The sequence below is a fragment of the Amyelois transitella genome, chromosome 13 (genome assembly GCF_032362555.1).
Source record: "Amyelois transitella isolate CPQ chromosome 13, ilAmyTran1.1, whole genome shotgun sequence".
Classification (NCBI taxonomy): domain Eukaryota; kingdom Metazoa; phylum Arthropoda; class Insecta; order Lepidoptera; family Pyralidae; genus Amyelois; species Amyelois transitella.
Window position 1 is genome coordinate 8275036 of NC_083516.1, and position 23636 is coordinate 8298671.

At 35.1% G+C, this 23636-nt stretch overlaps 2 protein-coding genes across 2 annotated transcripts in view; both read left to right on the plus strand.

Annotated features, from left to right (window-relative positions):
• The window catches only part of LOC106129252 (POU domain, class 6, transcription factor 2), a 131558-nt gene that overhangs the window by 23639 nt on the left and 84283 nt on the right, over positions 1-23636 (plus strand). The window lies entirely within an intron of this gene.
• On the plus strand, positions 16657-17620 carry LOC132902388 (N-acylneuraminate-9-phosphatase-like; the record flags this gene model as incomplete). Its single annotated transcript, XM_060947304.1, has 1 exon — positions 16657-17620. A coding segment is annotated over one exon (567 nt), but the record flags the coding sequence as incomplete, so codon positions are not given.

Genomic DNA, 23636 nt, shown 5'->3' on the forward strand with positions numbered 1-23636 from the left:
TTAATGCAAAGGAAATGAAAAAGTCAAGGAGAAATGTCCTTGTTTAAAGATACTGGGAAATCTTCGAAACAAGACTGCTCATTTAGATTTATATATATCATTAATACTCAGTTTCTGAGTGCTAAAAACTTCTATTTTTATGTAACATTCAAGTACCTACTACTCCCAATTATTTTCTTAAATAACTTTATTATAATTAAATAATAAATTAAATATTTACACAGCTGCGCCCAATAAAACTCAAACTTTAAATATAAAAGAAGAAAAAAATAGAAGATCATCATCATCTCCATGAACTCACGTATCAAAAATCCTTTAGGAGAAAATGCCAACAAATATACATATATATAAAGCAATTTCAACTGCGCTTAGATAAGTGGCAACGTCTAAATATTTCAAGACTAGATATCCATCCATCTTAGACATGCAATTGAACGGGGCTTTTCAGGCTGGCTATGTGTACCCCGCAAGGGATATAGACGTGACCATATGTATGTTGTGTGATATATGTGTCGTAATGTATTTCTAAATATTTCTTCAGAATCAAGCTAATGCTTTTTCAGTAATAAAGCTCATAAGTAATGGCTGGGAAGAGCTTCGAGACTATTCGAGGTCAAGAATAGTCATGTGGTCTTGAAAAAGTCCTGAAGCTTATCATTTATTTCACCACGAATAGAGTATTTACTTCGGGCACCCGATTGTTACCTACCTAAGAGTTTAGGTAATGGTCATACGTGGACATTGCTCCTCTAAGGAGCGCACAATCGTATCAAAACGCTGGTAGGATGATGATAAAGATGAGAAAGCATGAAGAGTATGCAGGGATCGTGACACGTGGAACGATGAAGTCTCTGCCTACCCCTCTGGGGAAGAGGAGTGATTTATGTATGTATGTAGAAAGGAAAATCGTTCACGCAACTTGACACCTGTCTTCCTCTTCCATCTGATGTAAGTCTCTCTGGAGATGAGCCTGGAAGCACCTTTCTTGATCATGATCCAGAATTGGGTAAGACATGTTTTAACACGAAGCGACTACCAACTGACCTTAACATCGTTCGTGGCCGCTTCATAGATTTTCTTTTGTTTTTGTGTATTTTTGTCTTTTTTCTGCCCCAGCGAAAGTGTTGAGAACACGCTTTGAACTAAAAGATGAACAGAAGGAATAAAACAAGCATGCAATTTTCGCGGCCCGGAATTTGTAGGACTTTTCGTGGATTTTCGAGTTCGTGACTGGAATTTCTTTTTAAATTCGTTTGTGTGTTCTGTGTGAAACGATAAAATTAAGCAACACTAAGATAAATTGAGCCGTGTGATTGCCGGCACTTATAGATAAAAGAATAGGACCACTCCACCCTTTTAACCATGGATGTCATAAAAGGCTACTAAGGGAAATGCTAAGCTGGGCAACTGAGCGTGGCTTTCAGTCTTTCCATGAGTGTTGGCTCTGTCTATCCCGCGGGTGATATAGACGTGATTATGTTATATGTTATGTTACTAAGATAAAAACAATATATGTATACCCTAATTATGTCATTGAAATTCAGAGTACCTAGTGATTATCATTAATATCAATTAACTTACACTGAATCTCATATTGTAAATAAAATATATATAGATATATAATTACCTTTTACCATTATGGGGTAGACGGACCCAACAGTCTTGAAAATACTGTAGCAGCACATTAAGATGTATGTCTGAAACTGTTTCTTTCTTTCAAATAAGTTTGATTTAACATTATCTTTGTAGACAACCTTCTTTACGTACGCCATAGCAACCGTTGCCATGGTATTGTTAGTGACGAATTAATGTCAGAGATTGTATTTATTGTAAAATATTTTTCATTTTATTTTCATAATATAGTACTTTAAATTGTATTATTCTCTCCTCTTTTCTCCTTCTATCGTCTGTAGGAATAACTAACTTTGCTACATATACATTTGAATAACTATACTTCCTACAATATTTAATTCTACGAATTATTATTATGTATATCTCTTCGGACGAAATGAATATTTTAAAATGCTTTCTCTTATTGTTGTTTGTCGCAGTACACAAAAATTAGGGTCCAAAATGGCGTGTAATCGTAATAACATTGGCTAAATAACATTCGCTTCTCGAAGGTTTGGTTTTAGAATAAGTATAGCTTTTATAGTAGAGCGCGGCACTTAGAAACTAAAATGAAATTTAGTGTAAAAAATATATGAATGGTCTATTATTTGGCATATTGAATGATGTTCCAAAATATTCAAGTCTGCATTTATAAAAATATTTTTTTTTTTTTTAAATCAGTCTTACGTTTATTGTATTCTAGATAATGTATGTCACTACAGTTAAAAGTTTAATCTATCACTAAGTCGTCCAATCGGGTCTTTTGACGATTGGCTCTATCTATCCCGTAAACTATAAAGACGTGATATGTGTATATGTTCAAACAATAAAAATCTACAGGTAACTATTTATTATTTTATTTTTCCAATAGAAAATTAATGTTTACGAGAATTAATGAGTCCGACAAACGATCTTTAATTTACCATATTTTTTAATAATTTCACAGTCATGTCAAAGTTTACCTGTAAGTATCTTTAAAGGATGAGTTTATTTTTTTTTTCTGTAAATTCAAAGCAATTCATGAATGTTTAGTTTACACATTATGATAGTTACTCTATGGCTGCTAGAAATATAAATCTACGGCACAGCGGCCAGGGCTGGCCACGGAGGACTGGGTGATTGATCAAAGTCGTTTGTCAGTCTCGCGTCGCGACCGGTGGCAACCCTGCGCAATTAGCACATGATTCCGCCCGTCTAATGCCACCGAATTTAGTTTTAATGATGGAACTACGTGGACATGCTATGGTGTTTGTTGTACAGCTGTTGAAAAAATGATTTTTAGATGTGTCTTTAGAAGTCTTAGATTAACGATTATGACATTCTAATTAGATTAACTTAATTTGATTTCACGAAAGAAGTATGAAGAGATCGGGGCAAGTGGTAAGATTTAGTCTCTGCCTGCCCCTCCGGGAAAGAGGCGTGGTTTTATGTATGTATGTATGTATGTTAATACTAACTATAAAAAATATTTGAAATAAACTTACGTACACTTCATATAAACATATCTACATCCCTTGCGGGGTACACATAGCTTGAAAAGCCCCGTTCAATTGCATAGCTTAGGAGGATATGGGATTCAAATAAATGTTACTTAAAATACGGCTCCAAATATTTTTATTCTTATTAAGTTATGAGGGTTCTTACGAATAGCTGCAATCTTAATGTAGTTAAATAATACTAACAAAATAACCGAAATTCAATCACACTTACATCAATATTCAAAAGGATAGAGAGCTTTACTTAATAACGGCTATAAATAAATTTCAGTGTCTATCAATAATCGTCAATGCAAATTAAAGGAATGGACTACGCGCCGGCGCACTACTTAACAATATCAAGAAGAAAAAAAAAATGATTCGCAATAAACATTAAAAAAGGGATGTCTGTACGGTACGAATGAATTAAAATGCGGAATCACGTATTACAACACGTTTAATTCCCTTTTTTTTTCAATACACTTACAAATGCGGACAGCGAAATGCGTAGAGTGGTCTTCGCCTGATTGTTTTTTTAATTTAATTGTATTTTCGTTTTGTTTACCGTTGTCGATTTTGATTTGCTCTTTATCATCGCCGATTTAAACGTTTTATGATGTTTATTTGAAAAGTAAACATACAAACAATAAGTAAATAAATATTGTTTCGGATAGTAACAAAAATGATGACTTTTATTTTTTTATATTAATGTTCCCGAACGCTAATAATTTATAACTAATATCCATACTTGATTTATCTAAATATTTATTAATTACCAATTAGCGACTCAGCCCGACTTTACACTCTTATAATATCCTCTATGTTATTGGTTTTTTTTTTATGAATAAACCCTTCTGGAACCAATTTACTTGATAAAAATTAAATCTGCTTCAAAATCGGCTGTGAGGTTTAAAAGCATACTCGGAAGGAGGAGGAGGGCTACTTTATTTTACTCTTTTTAATGATTTAGCTTAAAATTTCAGTCTTTGAAGCAATATAAAACAAATTACTATTATCATAAAGTACATTATGCATTATGACGTCGCCATAAAATTTGTTCCACAAGTTTAAAACAAATGACGGATCTTTGACCACCATCAACAATCGTAGTTACCATATTCATATAATGAAAATGGCACGTTTAATTTTGTTTTCTTGCTATTTTTGGGTTGTGTTTCTTCGATAAACAAATTTGACATAATATATGTAGCAGTTTAATTACTTTATTCAGAATCTGTTTGTACTTCATTACTATGATAGTTTTACGATTTTCGGAGAAAATAAATTATATTAAACGTATGTATGTACCTATATAAAAAATCTAATAGTACCTACATTACCTTTAAATAATAAATCCGACTGTTAATAGCTATTTATTTACAAAAAGACAAACTATAACAGTAACTAAGTATGTTTTATTGCTTAAACCTGTATTATAGTTCAAATCAAATAATGACTTGTTCCTTGTAACAACCAATTAAATTATAGCCTCAACTAATGAACCTGTAATACCAACATGAAACCATCAGAATATCTGAAAGTATCACATCACTAGCTTTTTGTAACAATATAGTTTTTACCATCATATTGCTGAGAAATGAGTATGTGTCGGTATGAATGTACGTGCGTTTTGCCGTGATAATCTATAATATTATATTAAACTGTTCCGTTACGGCGTAACTGACTGACAACAACGCACAGCTCAAATCACAGGTTTCCCGCAAGTTTGTCGTTTTAGGGTTCTCTATGATTGCCCTTTCTTCAGAATGTCAAAGACAAGAAGAAAGAAAGAAAGGTACAAGTTGATCTAGGTAATAGGTACCTTATATACCTACAGAAGCCATAATCATGACAAGACCAAGCCACATGAAGAGAAAAGAAGTTTATTGTGGCCACGACCCTCAGTCATGAGGTACCGACTTATAACAATATTAACCTCAGTTTCAATAACTTACATTAATAAATCGTAAACTAAAACTGTGAAGGCGAAAGCATCTTAGAAATGACGTATCAGGAACAAACTCTCCAGTATGATCTAATGAAATTCTGAAATCAAATCAGTGGTAAGTTCTGTATGAGCAAGCACCCATTCGGACGCCGACGAGACAATGGCACCTATCAGCGCACAAAACAAAAACCTATTAACGATATAAGTAATGCACAACTTAGATCTATCGGTCTATGAAACGGGTGTGCATACTGGCGTTCTTAGATTTAGAAATAGAATATTATTAAGAGTTCTTCTTTGATCCAAAAAACTTTTTAAATGCGAAAGTAAGTTTGTTGGTTTGTTATAGCTTTACAGATGAGCCCAGCGATTTTCGTGAAATTGGCATACATAGTGTGGTATATGGAAAATAGAAAAGTATTAGGCGGGCGGAGCAGAGAGCGGAAGCTTTAAATGTAATACATTTCGCGTGAATGAAACCAATGTATGTCGAAGAAAATATAATACTAATCATTTCACGACAGCCAGTTAAAAGATTCAAAAGTTCTTGACAGTCGGCTGCTTGCCTTTAGAATATTTAACACACTACTGTTATTACGAAGCCACCAAATTTTCATGCACAGTCAATAATAAATTATTGATCTATTCAGCTTTATAATAGTTTTAAATTCTTTAATTTTATTTAAATTTATTGTAGCTCAAGCTGCCCGTAAAGTCTACAAGATTTACTAATTTCACAATATTCACACATACATCGAGCGTACAAACGCCGCGTGCCACCCGCCCGCGTGCGTCGTCGCACTCTGTGCCCATCCTCTGAAAATGGAGCGACCGATAAAAAAGGTAACGAATTATAAAAAAGCGGAGCACACAATCGCGAGCGCGGACGTGTGGGCGGCGGGCGAAATGAAATGAAATAATGAAAAAAATGGGCAAAAAACAGTACAAACATGCATTGTGCCGCCCGCCACCCTTAATGAGAGAGGGTGCGCCTACCCCGCCGGCCGACGGTATCTGAAGTGGCTGATTATCACCTGATGTCATCTCGAATTGGTGTTAACTCGAACGCAAGTGAAACGCCGGCGAGAAACTGCCGAGTTCGCTGCCGTTTGATTGTCAATTGTTTCGGATAGTCTTTTGTTTTTAAGCGCCCGTCCTCCAATGTGTTCTTGGTCAACTTGCCCGCTCAATTTGCGTGTTTTGTCGGGTTTTTGTATGGCTGCGGAAGCTTTGTTGGTTTTGGTGCTCCTTTTTGTTTGGATACCTTATTCTTGCCTTGTAGAAGAACGCTAACTTATTTACAAAGTTTACGTAACTTTTTCTATATCATAATATTCATTTAAAAAAAGTATTTGTCAAAAATTTTATTCATCTAGTCTAGCAAATTTAAATGAATTTAAAAGATCTTAGTCGCACAAAGTTATTCAACTCCAAAACTTTATATTCAGTCCGTTTAACTCCTCGCTGATCGAGTATTACCTGAATCAATTAAAAGTGCGAACATTCCAACGATTACCATAAGTAGCGGCTAATCAGCTCCAATTTTTGCGAAAATCACCTCAATTTTTCGAACACATTAACCATCAAAAACAGAGTCCGAAATTAATTTGTTTATGCGAAACAAAGGTGGGTGCGCGCTGCATGCACCCGTACACACCCACCTCCCGAAAAAAAGGGAAAAAATACGAAAAAAGGGGGGGTTGGGGGTTCCCCCCGCGGCGCGATCGGCATCGTACTTCTTTTTTTAATCGCGTCGCATTCGTCGTATTCGTTTTGGGTAAGCACACACTGCGCGTTGCCTATTTTCCAATTTAGATTGCTTTGTATTACCGGCCGAACGATGCGCAATAGTTTTTGAGGTCCGTGACACGTAAGAGTCGGAAATTAAATTCTGTGTAAAATAAAACTTGGAAAAATCCACATTTTTGAAGTAAGGATCGCGAAGAACTATGAATGATTTTTTGTCGATTTCAAATTCTTTACAGATCAATCTATTGGTTGGCTGGTGTGCTGTGTGCGAGTAGGGGGTTTTTATTTTTGAAGAAAACTCGTAGCTATTAGATAAAGTTGCCTTCACTACGCAAACGGGATTGACGTCAACATTGTGATACAAATATAAATATTATTGATACTTTCACATTTGTATTTTGTAATAAAAATAAAATAAATAAAACACTCTTGAAAAACTAATCTTCATCATTTTCAAGCCATTTGTCTGAGAGCACGTGGTTAGAGCGTTCTCAAATGACTGTTGACTGTGTCCGCCCCCTAAGAAATAAAGCCGTGATTATATGTACATATATCTGTATATGTTATTTTCAAATGCCCAAAAGATGTACTAGCAGATAATTCATAGCATTAAGTGAAAAAATTTTGATTAATAAAACTAATCATTTAACTCTTACTCCGATAGCGATAAGATCCACATTTGTTATATCATCAAAAATGATTACTTCATCGTGAAGCTATAATAGGTATGGTCATTTTTAACTGCATACTTCTTGATAGTATCTATAATTTGAAATTATCACAGTTCTCTCTAATCATAAGTGTGCATTTTAATTATACAGGGGTTGAGGAAAAGCTGCGACGCTTGGGGCTGCGTAGAAGACTACAATAACTTTGAACCTGACATATATTTTCAAGCAATTAAGAATCTTATTGTGTTGAAAATGCCACCGTTTTCTATAATTACCTGCTTTCATTCTTGATAAAAACAGTAATGAATTTTTACTTTAAGTACGTACTTTTCAAAAATTACAGACCAACACGAAATAGGTTCACAAAATCAACCTCATGTTTCATATAAATAACGTTTATTCCAGTCAAAATACCATTTGTTCACTATTAAACCGATTCTTAAAATTAAAATTAACCTGCTCTCGTAATTTACTCATAAAACCCTATTTTAATTTGGCCGTTAATATCCCATGATCACACAATTTAATGCATACAATTAACAAGATGTTTTCGCTCCAATTTATCCCTTTGGTGCAATTTAGCCTCGGTTCATAGTTACAGTGGTTTGTGATTAGCTCGGCCGCTTAATAATCGTCTTGGTGATATTTATTACTGTACGTTGTTAATTATTATGGAATTTTGATACTTGACTTATTGGTTCTGCCGTCTCGTTAATTATATTTAATTTTAATACTCATGTTCTGCGAGAAATAGCTTCTTTAGATCGTAATCTAAGATAATTGCAGATGCTCGATGGAGTATCGTTTTAGCTTTGCCACTTAAAATGAAACTACACACCTCGATCTGAATAATTCTGTATTAATGTTTGATCTGTTTTTAAACAAAAGAATAGTAGAATATAACAATAATATACCTATGTCAATGAAAAACTAATGTTAATTTTAATAGGTAACTTGGAATTCTTCTTTTGTGCGATGGGCTAGCAACCTCTTTGAATCCCAATTCTAACATTAAACCAAATACTCGTAGCTGAACGTAGTAGCTTATCCTTCCTAGGTCATTTCGAGAATGTTGGCTTTGCCTTCCCCGCAGGGGATACAGATGTGATTATAAGTACATATGTATATAACATGAGGTGTTATTAAGAATATAATAAATGTCAAAAATGCTAGTGTCATGCTTTGTTTTCTTAATAGAATTCAAATAACTTTTAATTCACACAAATCAGACATAAAATCCCTCTCGTTTTGAAAAACATTTTTAATACATAATTTTTTGCCCAAGATATATAACCCAGAATACCGCTATGATATAGAATAAGAGATTTTCAAAAAAAAAATTACACTTTACCTTAAATGAATTATTGTTCTTTAAATTACTAATCATAATAACATCTGTAGCTATGGGCGGAGCTTGTTGTTTGTCTTAGTCAAACTAATTGTCTGTACAATAAAAAAATAAAATCAAGAAAATCGTTAAAAATGCCTATAAAGTACATCATCGTCTCAAATATCGTCGCTGTCCTAATCCGGTGTACGTTTTCCGGATATAAATTCGTCTCATTAATCTGGGTAATCAGATCATTACCGGGCTCCAGTTCCCGGGTTGCTGTCGTTCTTTGACCGGCTTTTTAAATCGATACATACATATAATCACGTTATTATCCCTTACGGGGTAGACAGAGCCTACAGAGACTTATAGCTTAGACGGAAAATTCCATGATTGACTTTTATCATTAAGGCATTCGACTGAACGTGGCCTTTCAGATTTTTGATGACTGTTAGCTCTGTTTACCTCGCAAAGGATATAAACGTGGTTATTTGTTATGACTTTTTCTCGAGGGAAATTCAATAACAGGTTCCGGTGCTTAGCGTTAAAATTGAACTTACTTACATGCTATTGTATGGCATGAAAATGACATAATAGCATTACTAAGGCAGGAATTGCCTGAAATCGGGAATTAACAACATTTTATGGTAATTCAATGAGAAAGTGATATAATATAGTCTAGATAAATAACGTTTCTATCTAAAGGAACTTGTACGAACTGATAAAGCTCGTATTGGCAAACATTCGCCGCGGTGCATTTAATCTCATTTAGTGACAGACTAACATTAGTATAGGCAGAGAGCTAGATAGATTTTTAAAATTGAAATTAATAAATCATGTCATATTAAAGATATATATATTCAGCAAAATGCAAATTTACTTATTAAGGATATTAAGTTTATTTGTCGAGTACCTAAGATATATGTTTATTTTATTTTTAATAATTATTTATTTCATAAATTTGAAACTAATTCGCGTTCTTTAAGTAAAATACAACATCTTTTTATCAAAATCACGAAAGCCAGTCAGCCATATAATTTTAACTAAAATAGATGTTATTTTATTTAAGACCATTTTTTATTATTACTTATGTCAACATCAGTCACTTGTTTTAATCATCAGTAGTCTTTCTCTCTTAGCTTTCTCATGATTATGATTCAAAGTAGTTAATTTTCAATCTTCAAAATTACATTTAATTCTAAAATAGATCAACATTAGTCTTCGTCAACTACTGTATACTACTATTGCTTCGGGCGTACAGATGTAGATGACTTACGTCCATTATGGTGAGAAAATATTGCTCGTAATTAGGTACCTACTACCGCTCATTAGAACCATAAAGATTTTTTTTAAACATGTAAATAAAATTCAATTTGGGGGTAATTTTTTAAATAAAAAGGATTAAAACTTATTTGTTTTTAAATTACACTTTTAATCTACTTTATTTAATTTTTAATTTTATAAGGACGTCGTATAAATTTTCAACTATTTTAACTTTTTTCTTAGTATCTAAATAAAATCTAGTAGTAAATTATTATAAATTTCAGTATGATGTAATTAATTTAAAAAAATGATATTTAAATCATAAGAACCAACGTCACACGTCTTACGTTTCACGTCACATTATTTCATTGACATTATTAGTACAATCCAAATTATCGATATTTTTGAATTTACAAAATATTAAGACACTTTAAAATTTCGCAGAACTCACAGCTCTATTTATAGAATAACATAATGGAAAGCAAAACAACAATGGCTCCCGGAGCAGGCCGCAACAATCTTACTTTAATTGCGTGTAACATAAATTACAGCGGACTTATTACAATCCGCTCCCGTTCCGATACTGCCCGAGGTGTTATTACGTACTAGCGACATAATATCCACTGAATAGAAGTCGGGGCTTATTCTGCAAGAAGTTACTTCGTAGTCGGTCAAGTCTATTTTGTCTGCGAGCGAAACACTTTCGCGATATCGCTTTCGTCATTTCTTTTTAGGTTAAATTTTCGTCATAATTTTAAACTAATAGCAGTAGACTTTTTGGAATCTGCTCCCGTTTCGATACTGCCCAAGTTGATAATACGTAATGAATAGTAGTGAGTCCTTTTTGTCTGAACGTACTTTGTTTTCGGTCAAGTTGAATTTGTCTTCTAATAATAGGTATTAATGCCAGGAAGCTGATGGATACCATTAATACATCAAAATATGAAGCCTGTAATAGTATGGCTCTCATCACACTCATTATATTCGCTTGTCAGTCACGGACATTTTCTATGAAATGACATTTGCAATCTAGTTTAAACTTTAACTAATTGACTTGTAATGACTTAAAAATATAAGTTTCTTATCAAACGATTACTGACAACCAAGATATTGAATAGAAAGTAATCTTTCAATAAACATATCTGTTGAACAGGTTTATATCAACCGAGACCAGTTCATCACAGAATAATAAAGTCATATAATATAATGATATCTATTTGGATTCTATGAGACACATCATTAATCAAATTGTATTAATAGCCCTAATTTCATCAATTTATGATAAGCAGTTGTATACGTAACATGTTGAAGTCTTAATAAACACATTCTCTTTAAATGAAAGAAAAAATAAGCGTTAAGTTTATGAAAAAAAAAACTGTAATTGTGGTTTTTATTGTTTTTATTTTGAATGAATACTATAACAATTAAAAAAAAGCATTCCTTTTCTTAACTAGGTATTTAATTAAAATGTAAAAAAAAAACATTAAATTGGCGTACTTTTCTAACTTATATCCTGGAAATTTAATTACTGAAATCGATTTTACTCAACAAATCGCATGCTTACAGAATACTCCTTTCGCAGATTATTCATAGTCTCATTATCATAAAATTAACCGATAATAAATCATAGCGGCCGCAATTAAGTGGCTCGATACGAGATCCAGTCGCCTCGGCGCAGGCGCAGCTGTGGAACGCGGAAAAATCGCTGCAATTCAAGACTTATTATTCAAATTGATATAAATTTCTTCTATTAATTATCAATTTTAAATTAAAATGTATTTTTAAAATTTGAATATGCTTCAAGATTTTGACAATTAGGGAGTCACGAAAATATGAACTAGATTGCAAAGGTTAAAATGCGTGATAGTTTGAAAACCTGACTCACTCAATCCAAGATCCATGGTCAAAGAAATACCTCAGGCTTCATCTCCAGAGAGATAGGATGCAACCGGGTCTAAAGCCAGGAGGAAGAAGATAAATGGTATCATGAAATATCAAATTAAAATTAACATACACAGACGTCATTGTAACGGAACGCATACTGAGTGCAATTTTATTAATTAATTTCAAGATGCATTTATCTTGGTTGCATGATGCAAGCGTTTAATAAGGAGCCGCCATTATGGAATTGCCTTTGAGAAGACTACCATCAAATATAGATAGCACAGAAATAGCTATTTCTCTGAGTCTATATTATAGTGATATAGGATTTTTAAAATAAATATGTCTTACTACACTAGAAACAATGATATGTATTAAAATATTTTATCCGCTTAATTGATTTTGATCTTTTATTACCAATAAATAATGTCTACAATCGATCTTCCAAAAAGTCAAGAGTTGATTTCACTTTCACCTAATAAGAATTAGCACAAAAAATTAGGCCTGCGTGCGAAATGTTAACTTTTAAAATGTCTATATATTCACCCGAACCATTGAGATTCTATCGTACATTTCGACAAATCTGTCCGTCATATTCTTCTGTGTTATCCATATTTGGAGGCGGTTCCATTACATTGTGTGAGTTCCTTGTCATTCTCAAAAATTTATGCTTTAGTATGGTGGTGTAGAAAATCGCAGATTTTTGTCTGATTTGCAATGTACTTATATTTGATCGATATATATACCTCAAAAGGGATACATACGCACAATTACGTCTACATCCCTTTTGAGGAAGACAGAGCCAACAGTCTTGATAAGACTGAAAGGCTATGTTCAGTTGTATAGCTAAATGACAAATTGAGATTCAAATGGGGATGTTGGGAAATGATGGGATGAAGATGGGACTTTTTGTAAGCGATGCCTCCAAAAAGAATCCCAAGTTTATTAGCCTTTATCTTAGTTACCTTTTGCGCTATCCATGAGAGATGGAAAAATCCTAAAGTGTTGAGTGGTTCTCAGCACTTTCGAATAGAACTACCCCATATCATTCTCACGCACACTAGAACATACTTGATAGAAATTAGTCGTTTCCGTATTACTATTTATATTTTAAAGTACTATGTAGTTGATTTACTAAAATTAGTTACATACTAATCGGTATCATGTTTGCCTTTAACTAGTAGACACAACCAATAACCACAACACTCGCCTAACGGAAAAGTACCAGGTATAAACCTTTTCCTAAATAAATTGACATAGAATTCACAAAAAAAAAATAGTCGAATATGATATAAATATTTTAAGTGTACAATTATTAAAATTATTTATATTGTAATGCCACGTGCCTCTGGTTTGTTTATGAATTACTACAAAAAACCTGTAATTATAATTACGAAATAATAACATAGTATATTTTGTTCGACCACCCGTAAGAAAAACTGTTGTGTATAATTTATTACTTATTTTTCTTGTTGCTAAGTTATATATTAAACGTAAAAACGAAGTTTGTGTGTCTTTTTTATACTCGATGTAAAAGTATAAAAAAAAAAAATCTTTTTTCATTTCATTATTTTAACATTATTTTTATAAATTTGAAATTGTAATTTCCATGAAATAATAAAAATGTGAATTTGTTATTCTTGTGAGATTGAATTGGCTTACATTTGAATAAACGCCTGATAACTGGGCAGAAAAAGTTAAATAAAATAATGTAGTCCTGACTCACAAAGGGTTGAAAAGTTGGAATCAGCAAGTTTGACAATGGTGGCAATCATAAGAAAGCTTTTTATTAAAAATTTGTATTAACGTAATTTTAGCTTAGTAATTGTATTTCAGGAATACAGTTTGAGAAATAATTTAGGTAATTTTTAAGGTATTGTGTAAGCTGTTTTATACTTTCGTAGAATTTCCTTGATAGGAATAGAAAAGATGAAAGGGAAAATGTGTTTTAGGGCTATCAGTAGGTTAGACTTGGCGAAAGAATGTGATCCAATGGACTTAAAACTGAGGATGCCGAGTAATCGAAGCTCGGATCCGCGCCATGATGGATTGTGCTGGTGAGTGCATCAGGAAATACGCGAAATGAGAGAGATAGGAAAAAGGTCAAACCTGTGTTCTCATCTTTTGGATAGAACTAATATATCTCTACTGAATATATCTTAGGGTGAGGCAGGCAAGAAAACCCCAAGATCGAGTAGAAATAATAATCTTAAGAATCACTTGTACTTTAACGCAAATATTTTATGCCACTGGTTTTCATCAGAAAAGTATGAAATGTTTTCACATGATGTGAAGTATCATTTAAACGTTGCGTTTAATGGATCATATGTTTCTAAACCTACATCTGATAAAGAAAGCTAAATTATATGGAAACGATACTCTTTTAGCGAAAATAGAACCTTGTACTGTTTTGTTGTTGCTAAAATTTTAAGTAGGTTCTATGTCATATAAAGAGTACACAACACACATCCATTTTAAAAACCCTTATTCCAAATCCTCTCAAAACCCTTTCAGTTTAATCAACAGCAAAAAGAAGCGTTCACACTCGAGATCTTATAAACAACGTCCGTACAACATTAACATACTTATTAATAACAGCCCGAAGGCTTCTCTGGTAGCCGTTTTATAATATATCTTGGATGGTTTACGATACAGCCCCGCCCAAGCCTCGTCCGACGCGAAACCTTAATGCTTGCGTGGTCCAACAAATGAGCATGCTGATTAAACTCTCTGATCATGTTTATTTGTTTATGGTTTTCATTACTGGTTCCATTTTTGAAGTGCGAAATGTGTAACGGTGCTTTTTTATTCGCGAATTGTTCGTCTTAAAACTTGCAAAGAACTGGTCCTACATACAGGCGGTGGGCTAGCAACCTTTTAGTAAAGGGATAAAGATGTGATATTTAAATGCGTTTTTGTGTTTTTATCTGCGGCTATAGGTGAACAGTAATCGTTTAACACAAATCCCACGTTAACAGTACTTTTCCAGTGTTGAAAATTCTAGGAAAAGTAGATGAAGCGAAAAGTAAAAACAAACAAACATAACTTACAATTTGAATATATTATCTTTTGGCTAGAGCATGTTTAGTTGAACATCGATAAAATTTGCAAATATCTTGTTTCAATTATATTATTGTAGTATGTATTATAATATTGTCTAACAACATTTGTTTTCTTCTTTTCAGGTAAAGTACTCACAAAATAACCTAATTTAGAAAGGCCACACGCGAAATTAAATTTTATGGTGAGTTATCTTTTGTCAATATATTTTACCATCGGCGCTTTATAACGTGGTTTCAGGTTTCTTAAAAACACCTCTATCTGGATTAGGTAAGTCAGATTTTTACTCGAAGGGACTTCCATCTGCCCCTAACCGTAGCAGGCGAACCTAAACCACATTGTATTAGATTCCTCTGCAAAGATTCTAAAGATTGTTTTCAAACTGAAAATAAAAAAAACATATTATTATATGTACATGTCGAAATGATCAACTACGTTATACTTTCATACTTTACGAGATTTGGTAAAATTTTACAGTCTTACGGATATATCAGAGTCCAACCCGGTTCAAGCACTCTCTTGATCAGTAGTTACTTTTTATTAATTTAACTCTTAAGGCTACACTTTTTCGCGCTATAAATAACCATTGCGACTGGCTCGCATCACCAAGCCAGTTTTGAATACTAAATTATGCTTACACAAACAAACTATTAATGATTACAGTCACCTACACAAATACATCTTCAATCAAGGCAAAGTCGCATTTCGAAAGCAAATTATCAAGGCGCGGGAGAAGGGGGGTATAATTAAAATCCGTTGATTAATATGTAAATGTAATAAGATTACTCTCCCCTGAATAATTTAACTGGGAGCCCCGGAGATGAGTTATATACGTTGGACTCTCATTATGTGTTAGTTGGGTAGTAGGGGTGGCACATGGTCAGTCGGTAACGTCTTAGTATCGACTTGAAACAATATCCAAATTTGGTGCCGTGTTCCCTAGACTTTTGACTAGGATGACTATTATCTATCGGCGCCGCATTCAATATGGACATTTTAACATTATTCCTTAACCTAAGCAAAATATTAAATTATACGTTAAAGGAATCCACTAGAGCACAAAAAAATTAACATGATCATCCTGGTACATTTCCGGCTTGTCAATCAATACTACTTTTGCAATCATGCTCCAAACTACTCTTCAGAGAAGTGAGGATTTAACCGGGACTAACACCAAGAAAGAAGAGAAGTAGAACTTGAAGAAAAATAAGTTTATTGAACTTGCTTCTTAACAATAATGTTAATAAGTAAAAATAAGTATAGACAACTATTAAAATTTTATAAATCAAAATACTAATCTCTGTAGCAAAGTAAGACCATTGGAGAACAGTTTGTGCCAACCCTAGATCCTAGGCATTGTAATGTATGTGTGTACGTCTGACTTGATAAATGCTGTCGTGAGCAAAGCAGGGACCGGCAAGTGAGCGGACTTTAGTGCTCGATAAATTCGATTGTTCCCGATTGATTTGATTCATGTCTGCCTTATTTTCTTAGACTTCTTAACTGTTAAATAAGAATTTTGAAAAAATAAAGCTCTTTCTATGAGAAAAATGTTATAAAAATGGTTCAGAAAAGCTCATTACTAAAAATTTAACCCTAATGTCTCGAAAAGCGGTAAGATTTTCAAATTACAAGATTTTGTCTTCGGTATTATTTTAATAATACCGAAGACAAAATGATGACGACTCCTACGCATTGGATGAGTGGCCTGCGCACTTGTGGCGCAATTGTTTGCCGAAAAACTACAAACATATCGCTAAAAATATATCAGCCGAATGGCTAAAATTAAGGTTTCAGTATTTGGCATTGACAAATGATGTGATACATCTGTTGGAAACACTCCGGGAGGATTATCTTCTGGGTCTGATCACGAACGGGCCCTCGCGTGCCCAGTGGCAGAAGATCGACCGGCTGGGCTTGCGCAAGTACTTCGACTGCCTGTTGGTGTCTGGCGACCTGCCGTGGGAGAAGCCCGACCAGGAGATCTTCCTGGAAGCCTGTAAGCTGCTCAACGTGGAGCCCCGGTCTTGCATCATGGTGGGCGACAAGCTGGAAACTGATATAAAGGGTGGAAAAGAAGCTGAACTGGCGGGAACAGTATGGATCCCGTTACAAAAAGACGAAGAGTCGTCAGATCTACCGGATTTCACTATCGATAAAGTGACCCTGCTGCCGGAAGTTTTGCCGCATTCACCGCGCCTGAAACGAGCTGCCAACAGAACAAACGAGTGCTGAGAAAAAAGTATTCCATGAAATAGCTTGACAAAAATAAGGCTACCGTAATAATTTATGTTGAATTTCATGCCTTTTTAATGTCAACTTTCATGACACAACATCTGAATATGGAAGTAAGTAAATGTTTACGGATCACGTGACCTATCTATTTGTCTTTCGCACGTGAAATAAAATATTTTTACTAACGATCAATTTGAATATTCCTGCTAAACTGCATTTGGAAATGCAATATTTGACAAACTATATGTTCAAATAGTTTGGTAATCACCAATCTAATGTGTGGTGCGACTAGTAGTCGAAGTATATGTAGTTAAATTACCATTTTTAGTCAGATAAAACTCTTTATCAGACTAAAAATGGCAATTCTATAAAATTACCTATATAAAGAGGTAGTAAATACCTATCTAAGGCCAATCTAAGGTCTGCCGCGCCGATGGATGCATGGCTAGGGGCGAGCCTAGTCTCGAGCGTGCCACTTCCGCCATGGGGTTGGGCGACCCCCAGGTAATGGCTAGCCTTACCCTGGCATGCGGGGCTCTGCTGGGGCGGACAAAATTTTTCCCTAGCGTCTCGTGGGAATCGCATGGATGCAAATTTTTTGAAAGAGCACCTAGATGGCGGCGATGGTGTCCGCACCCCATCACGTCTCGTTCCCGGCGGGAGCGGTATGCGGTCTGCTGAAAGCCGCTTTGCGACGATGAATGTAAGAGGAGGAATGAAGGATAAGATTGAGGAAGTATGCCAGATGATGGATGAAAGACGTTTGGATGTGTTGTGCGTGAATGAAACGAAGCGGAAAGGATGCGACGCGACGCAGCACGGCCCTTACACGGCGTATTGGTCTGGAATTTCCAGTACCAGCCGAGGCTGTCAAGGGGTCGGTCTAATTCTTTCTGCACGAATGGCTGAGTGCGTGAATGAGTATGAGTGTGTCAGCCCTCGTCTTCTATGGATTAGGCTGAAAGTTGGAATCACTCGGATCTTCGTTCTAGGTGTTTATGCACCTTGGGATGTGGGTTCGAGGGGTACAACATCAGCAAAAAGCGAAAACGAGGAGTTCTGGAATAGTGTAAGAGAAGTATTGAAAGTTACCAAGCCAAATGAGAAGATTATTATGTTAGGTGATTTTAATGGATGGGTGGGTGTAAAGCGTGATGGATATGAAAAGGTGCTTGGTGCGTTTGGTGACGAAAAGGTGAATGATAATGGAAGAAGTGTATTAGAAATTTGTCTAGAGTGGGATCTTTTTGTGTCGAACTCAATGTTTCAACATAAAGAGATCCACACCTACACAAGAGTGGAAGGTATTTTAAAAAGTATGATAGACTTTGTGATTGTAGATGAAAGATTGAAGAACAAAGTGCTGGATACCCGTGCATATCGCGGTGCTGGCATTGACTCGGACCATTTACTGGTGATATCCCGGATAAGGGGTATCTTCAATCGCTGGCGGCACAGGGTAAGGGAGCAAACCAGCGCTTTGGAAAGAGTAAAAGTAGAAAATTTGCAAGATATGGATGTAGGTAAGAAGTATATTAATAGACTGAAGGATGAATTTGAAGATTTAGAGGAAATGAGCGATATTGAAGATGGATGGAAGGAATTTAAAGAAAGAATTGTGAAAGTAGCTGTTGAAGTGTGTGGTGTAAGTAGAAGAAGGAAAGGAAAAAATCACAAAAATGCGTGGATGAGTAAAGATGTGCAAGAACTTGTGCGATTAAAGAAGAAAGCATGGCTGGATTTGTTAGCAGCAAAAGCTAACTTAAGAATGCAAGAGGTTATAGATGAAGATGTGAATGAAGCACGTAAGGAATATAAGAAAATGAAAGATTTGGTTAAGAAAGCTGTGATTAGAAAGAAAGAAGAGTATAAAGAGGATTTTGATAAAAGGCTATCAGAAGACTTTCAGTCAAATCTGAAAGTATTCTGGAAATCCGTAAGGTCAGCCCGAGGAAATACTATAACCAGAGAGCTGACTAGGATCAGATGCCAGGATGGTAGCGTTGTGAAAGGAGAAGAATGTGTACTAAAGATATGGAAGGACTATTTTGAAAGTTTATTTGAAAAAAGGAAGGAAATAAGAAAGATTTCTGCTATAGCGAAGAAAAAGAGAATGAGATGGAAGGCGAAATTGAAATGTTCGAAATTGTGGAAGCACTTAAGAGTATGAAAGCGGGAAAGGCTGCTGGGTGTGATAGAGTGTCGGTCGAGATGCTTAAAGCAGGAAAAGGCGTAGTAGCTATTCAGTTGTACTGCCTTTTCAATTTGTGTTGGAGAAGCGGCCGAGTACCAAAAGATTGGTGTAAGGCTGTTATCGTGCCACTTTACAAAGGAAAAGGGTCACAGCTGGACTGCAAAAATTATCGTGGTATAAGCCTGCTTAGCGTCGTCGGCAAATTGTATGCTAAGGTATTGATTAATAGAGTCAGGAATGAAACTGATGACAAAATATGGGATGCTCAAGCGGGATTTCGAAAGGGAATGGGATGTACTGATCAGGTCTTTTCCTTGCGGTGCATAGCCGAAAAGTTTTTGGCCAAGAGTCAAAAAGTCTATTGCACATTCGTAGATCTGGAAAAGGCCTATGACAGAGTTGAGAGGAATGAATTGTGGTCAGCACTTTCTATGCATGGGGTGAGCAGTCTCTTAATACGAGCACTGAAATCCTTATATGAGGATTCGAGTGCTTGTGTCAGGATAAACGGAGCGCACACTGAGTGGTTTAAGATTGAGAAAGGCGTTAGGCAAGGATGTGTTGCGTCACCGTGGCTGTTCAACCTATTTATGGATAGCTGTTTGACAGATTTGAAAGAGTCTAAAAGTGGATTAAGGATGAATGAGTTACTCGTCAAATGTCTGCTCTATGCCGACGATCAGGTTATACTGGCGTCATCAGCGGAGGAGTTACAGGAGATGGTAAACTGTATGCATGAAGCTTTAAAAGAGAAAGGAATGAAAGTGAACGTAAGTAAAACTAAAACACTGGTTTTTGAAATGGAGAAAGAAATGACAGCATGTAATATTTTGATTGGAGGAGAAAAAGTGGAGCAAGTGAAAGAGTTTGTATATCTAGGATCAAAGTTTACATCAGATGGCAAGTATGATAGTGATATTGAAAGGAGAGTGAACGCGGGGAACATGGTGAATGGAGCTTTGCATGCCTTTATGAGCAGTCAGAAACTATCCAAAAAGGCTCGACTGGCTGTGCACAGGGGCGTGTTGGTCCCGACATTAATGTATGGGAGTGAAAGTTGGGTATGGCAAAAGAAGCATGAAAGCAGAATAAATGCAGTGGAAATGAGAGCGTTAAGGAGTATGATGGGTGTGAAATTGAGTGACAGGATAAGGAGCAGCGTGATAAGGGAATGTTGTGATGTGAAAGAAGATGTAGTTACAGGAATAGAAAAGGGTATGTTAAGATGGTTCGGTCATGTGGAGAGGATGAATGAAAGCAGGTTGACTAAGCAGATATACAAGGAGAGTGTGGAGGGAAAGGTCGGAGTGGGAAGACCTAGACGAACGTATCTTGATCAAATTAAGGACGTCCTGGTAAAGGGTCAGGTCAAAAGTACCCGAAACCGCCGAGCTTGTATGAAGAGAGTTATGAATGTGGACGAAGCGAAAGAAGTATGCAGAGATCGTGGCAAGTGGAAAGAGGTAGTCTCTGCCTACCCCTCCGGGAAAGAGGCGTGATTTTATGTATGTATGTATGTATTATTTTAATCAGTTATTTAGTTAGTAATACAGTCATAATTCAAGGCTTAAGAAACTATTTATAGATAATTTTAAGATCAAGAAAATCTAAATGTACTTATTTACATTAAACAAAAGCGTATCTATATAAAAAAAATTTGTACATTGATTAGTTTGATCGAAAAAAAATGTGTGTTGTATCGTAACAAAAGAGATTATATAGAGAAAAGAGACTACTATAAGTGGATATAAGTTGCGTTTAGACATTTAATAATGTAAAAAATAACTCTTTGTTCGTAGACCATTGTAGACGTTTCGTAGAGGTCAGTCTACGACGGCCAAATACGTACCAAATCCAGTGTCAGCTAACTTATGATGTTTCATAAACCTGTTTGTACGAAACTTAAGCTATACATTACCGATAACCTTAACACAAACACGTTAACAATTTCATAATTTCCCTCCAAATTTCTCGGCCATAACGGCCATGCTGTTCCGCCATCTTTATTAAGAACGCATGGCCTCCCGCCTCCTAGCGCTGGTCAACGGCCAGCAAGGCGTTAAAGGCATCAGCTAGCCTCCACCAGTATTCGCAGACCTGCCTCCCCCCCTGCTGAAAGGCTGAAATAACGAAAAGGGGGGGACACAGGGAGCGTTCAGGGGTCAACAGATAGTGGCCCTAGGTGTTTAGCTCACTTGTCTAATGGCTTTGATTAAACTGCCAGTTTATTTGACGGTAGGATGCGTGCGGCTACGTATGGATTTATGTTAGACGACGTTGGCTATAGAATTAATGATGGAAGATACGTCATATTGCTACGTGGAGCTTTGGGTTTTCGTTCTACAGTTTCAGAACATTAACAAGGTTGACGTATGCCTGTTTGTTTTTTTAATGTGTAAAACAATACAATTAAATTACAATAATGCCTTTTTCCCTAAGAAGAATAATCACTACATAGTATAAAACAAAGTCGCTATTTTAGTCTGTTTGTCTGTATGCTTAAATCTTTAAAATTACGCAACGGATTTTGATGCGGTTTTTTGTAACAGGTAGAGTGATTCAAGAGGAAGATTTTTATGTATAATAACATTTATAATTTTGCACCCGTGCGAAGCCGGGGCGGGTCGCTAGTAATAATATAAAATACTTATATATCCTGACGGAACTTATTTCATTTCTAATCCATTCCTAAACTAATTCCAATTTTGGATGACTATGCTATTCTCAATAGACTTGAAATATTTTTTAGCATAGTTCTATGATACACATAGTACATTTGTTTCGGTTTTGAAAAAGTCAAACTAGAAATAAATGCATCACGTCTTCATTCCATACGGGGTAAACAGAGATTAATGCCGAAAAGATTCATGGTCCCCGTTCTAAATGGCCTAATTATAGAACTGAAAATCAGGCAATAACAGGTTGCTAGTCTAAAATCCTAAGTATTTAAATCTTCATTGAGATCTATACTCAAAGAAAAATGAAGGAACGAGTAAACTAAAAAACTGATTTTAACACAGACACAAATCAAACTTTCAAGAGTAACCATCTTTTTGAAATAATTTTAGTACCGGGAACCACATGGTACCAATAAAGAAGAGGACTACTCCATCTCTTTCCTATGGATGTCGTAAAAGGTGACTAAGCGATGGGCTTATTAACTTGGGATTCTTCTTTTAGGCAATGGGCTAGCAACCTGTCACTGTTTGAATCACAATTCTATCGCTTAGCCAAACAGCTGAACGTGGCCTATCAGTATTTTCAAGACTATGCTCTAACTACCCCGCAAGGAATATAGACGTGATTATATGTATGTATGTATAAATAGTTTCGGGAGTAAAATTCTGCGCATAAGCTTTATTAAATTACAAGACAATTAAAAAACAAGACGTCTTTACTAATCTATCAGAGGCCATTACAATCAAATATACACGCACGATTCCCTCAAACAATCGCATTGGAAACCCAATGAACCACAAATCATAACATTGACGATTCCAGGAACGCTGGATATCAAAGCAGGTTCGTATAATAAGAGCCTAAATACGACATTAGATTCAGTGGCGTGGACTCACACACAAGAATCATACTACATATTGCATACGAAGTGTCGTCTTGTTCTAGTGAATAGAATAGAATAGATTTATATTCAAAATTGGATCCAAGGTATCACTTATTGACGTCACATCACTTTAATCTAATTATATCTATTACCGCTTGCAAATCGAATATGTAGAAGAAGAGGCGGAATAAAAGTACACTGCAGCATTTTTACCGGACGTCAACTTGCAAATGTAGATCTGGTAAATCTAAATAGTGGACATTGTCTACATTAGAAAATATTAATGTATAAAAACGAATGATTACAATACGAATATTTCGTCAAATGTAGTGCATTGGGCGGTCCATTTTCTGACATATCTTTTCAACTCCAATCATCAAGGTTTCGACAATATTTCTTATACCATTTAAATTATGATTTTATGCTCATGTTTGTTGAAAAAAAAAAATTAAAATACTAATTAAAATTAAATAATATATGTCATCATAATCAAACAAGTTTTGTGTGTTCTGTTACACAAACATAAAATTTTAAAAAGGAACATTTATATGGAACTTTGGTTAGTATACAATATAAAAATTAAACAATCTTAAATTTATAAAAAGGATGAGGATCTACTTGTGATTACAAGACAAACTATCGTGGCACTTTCAGTTA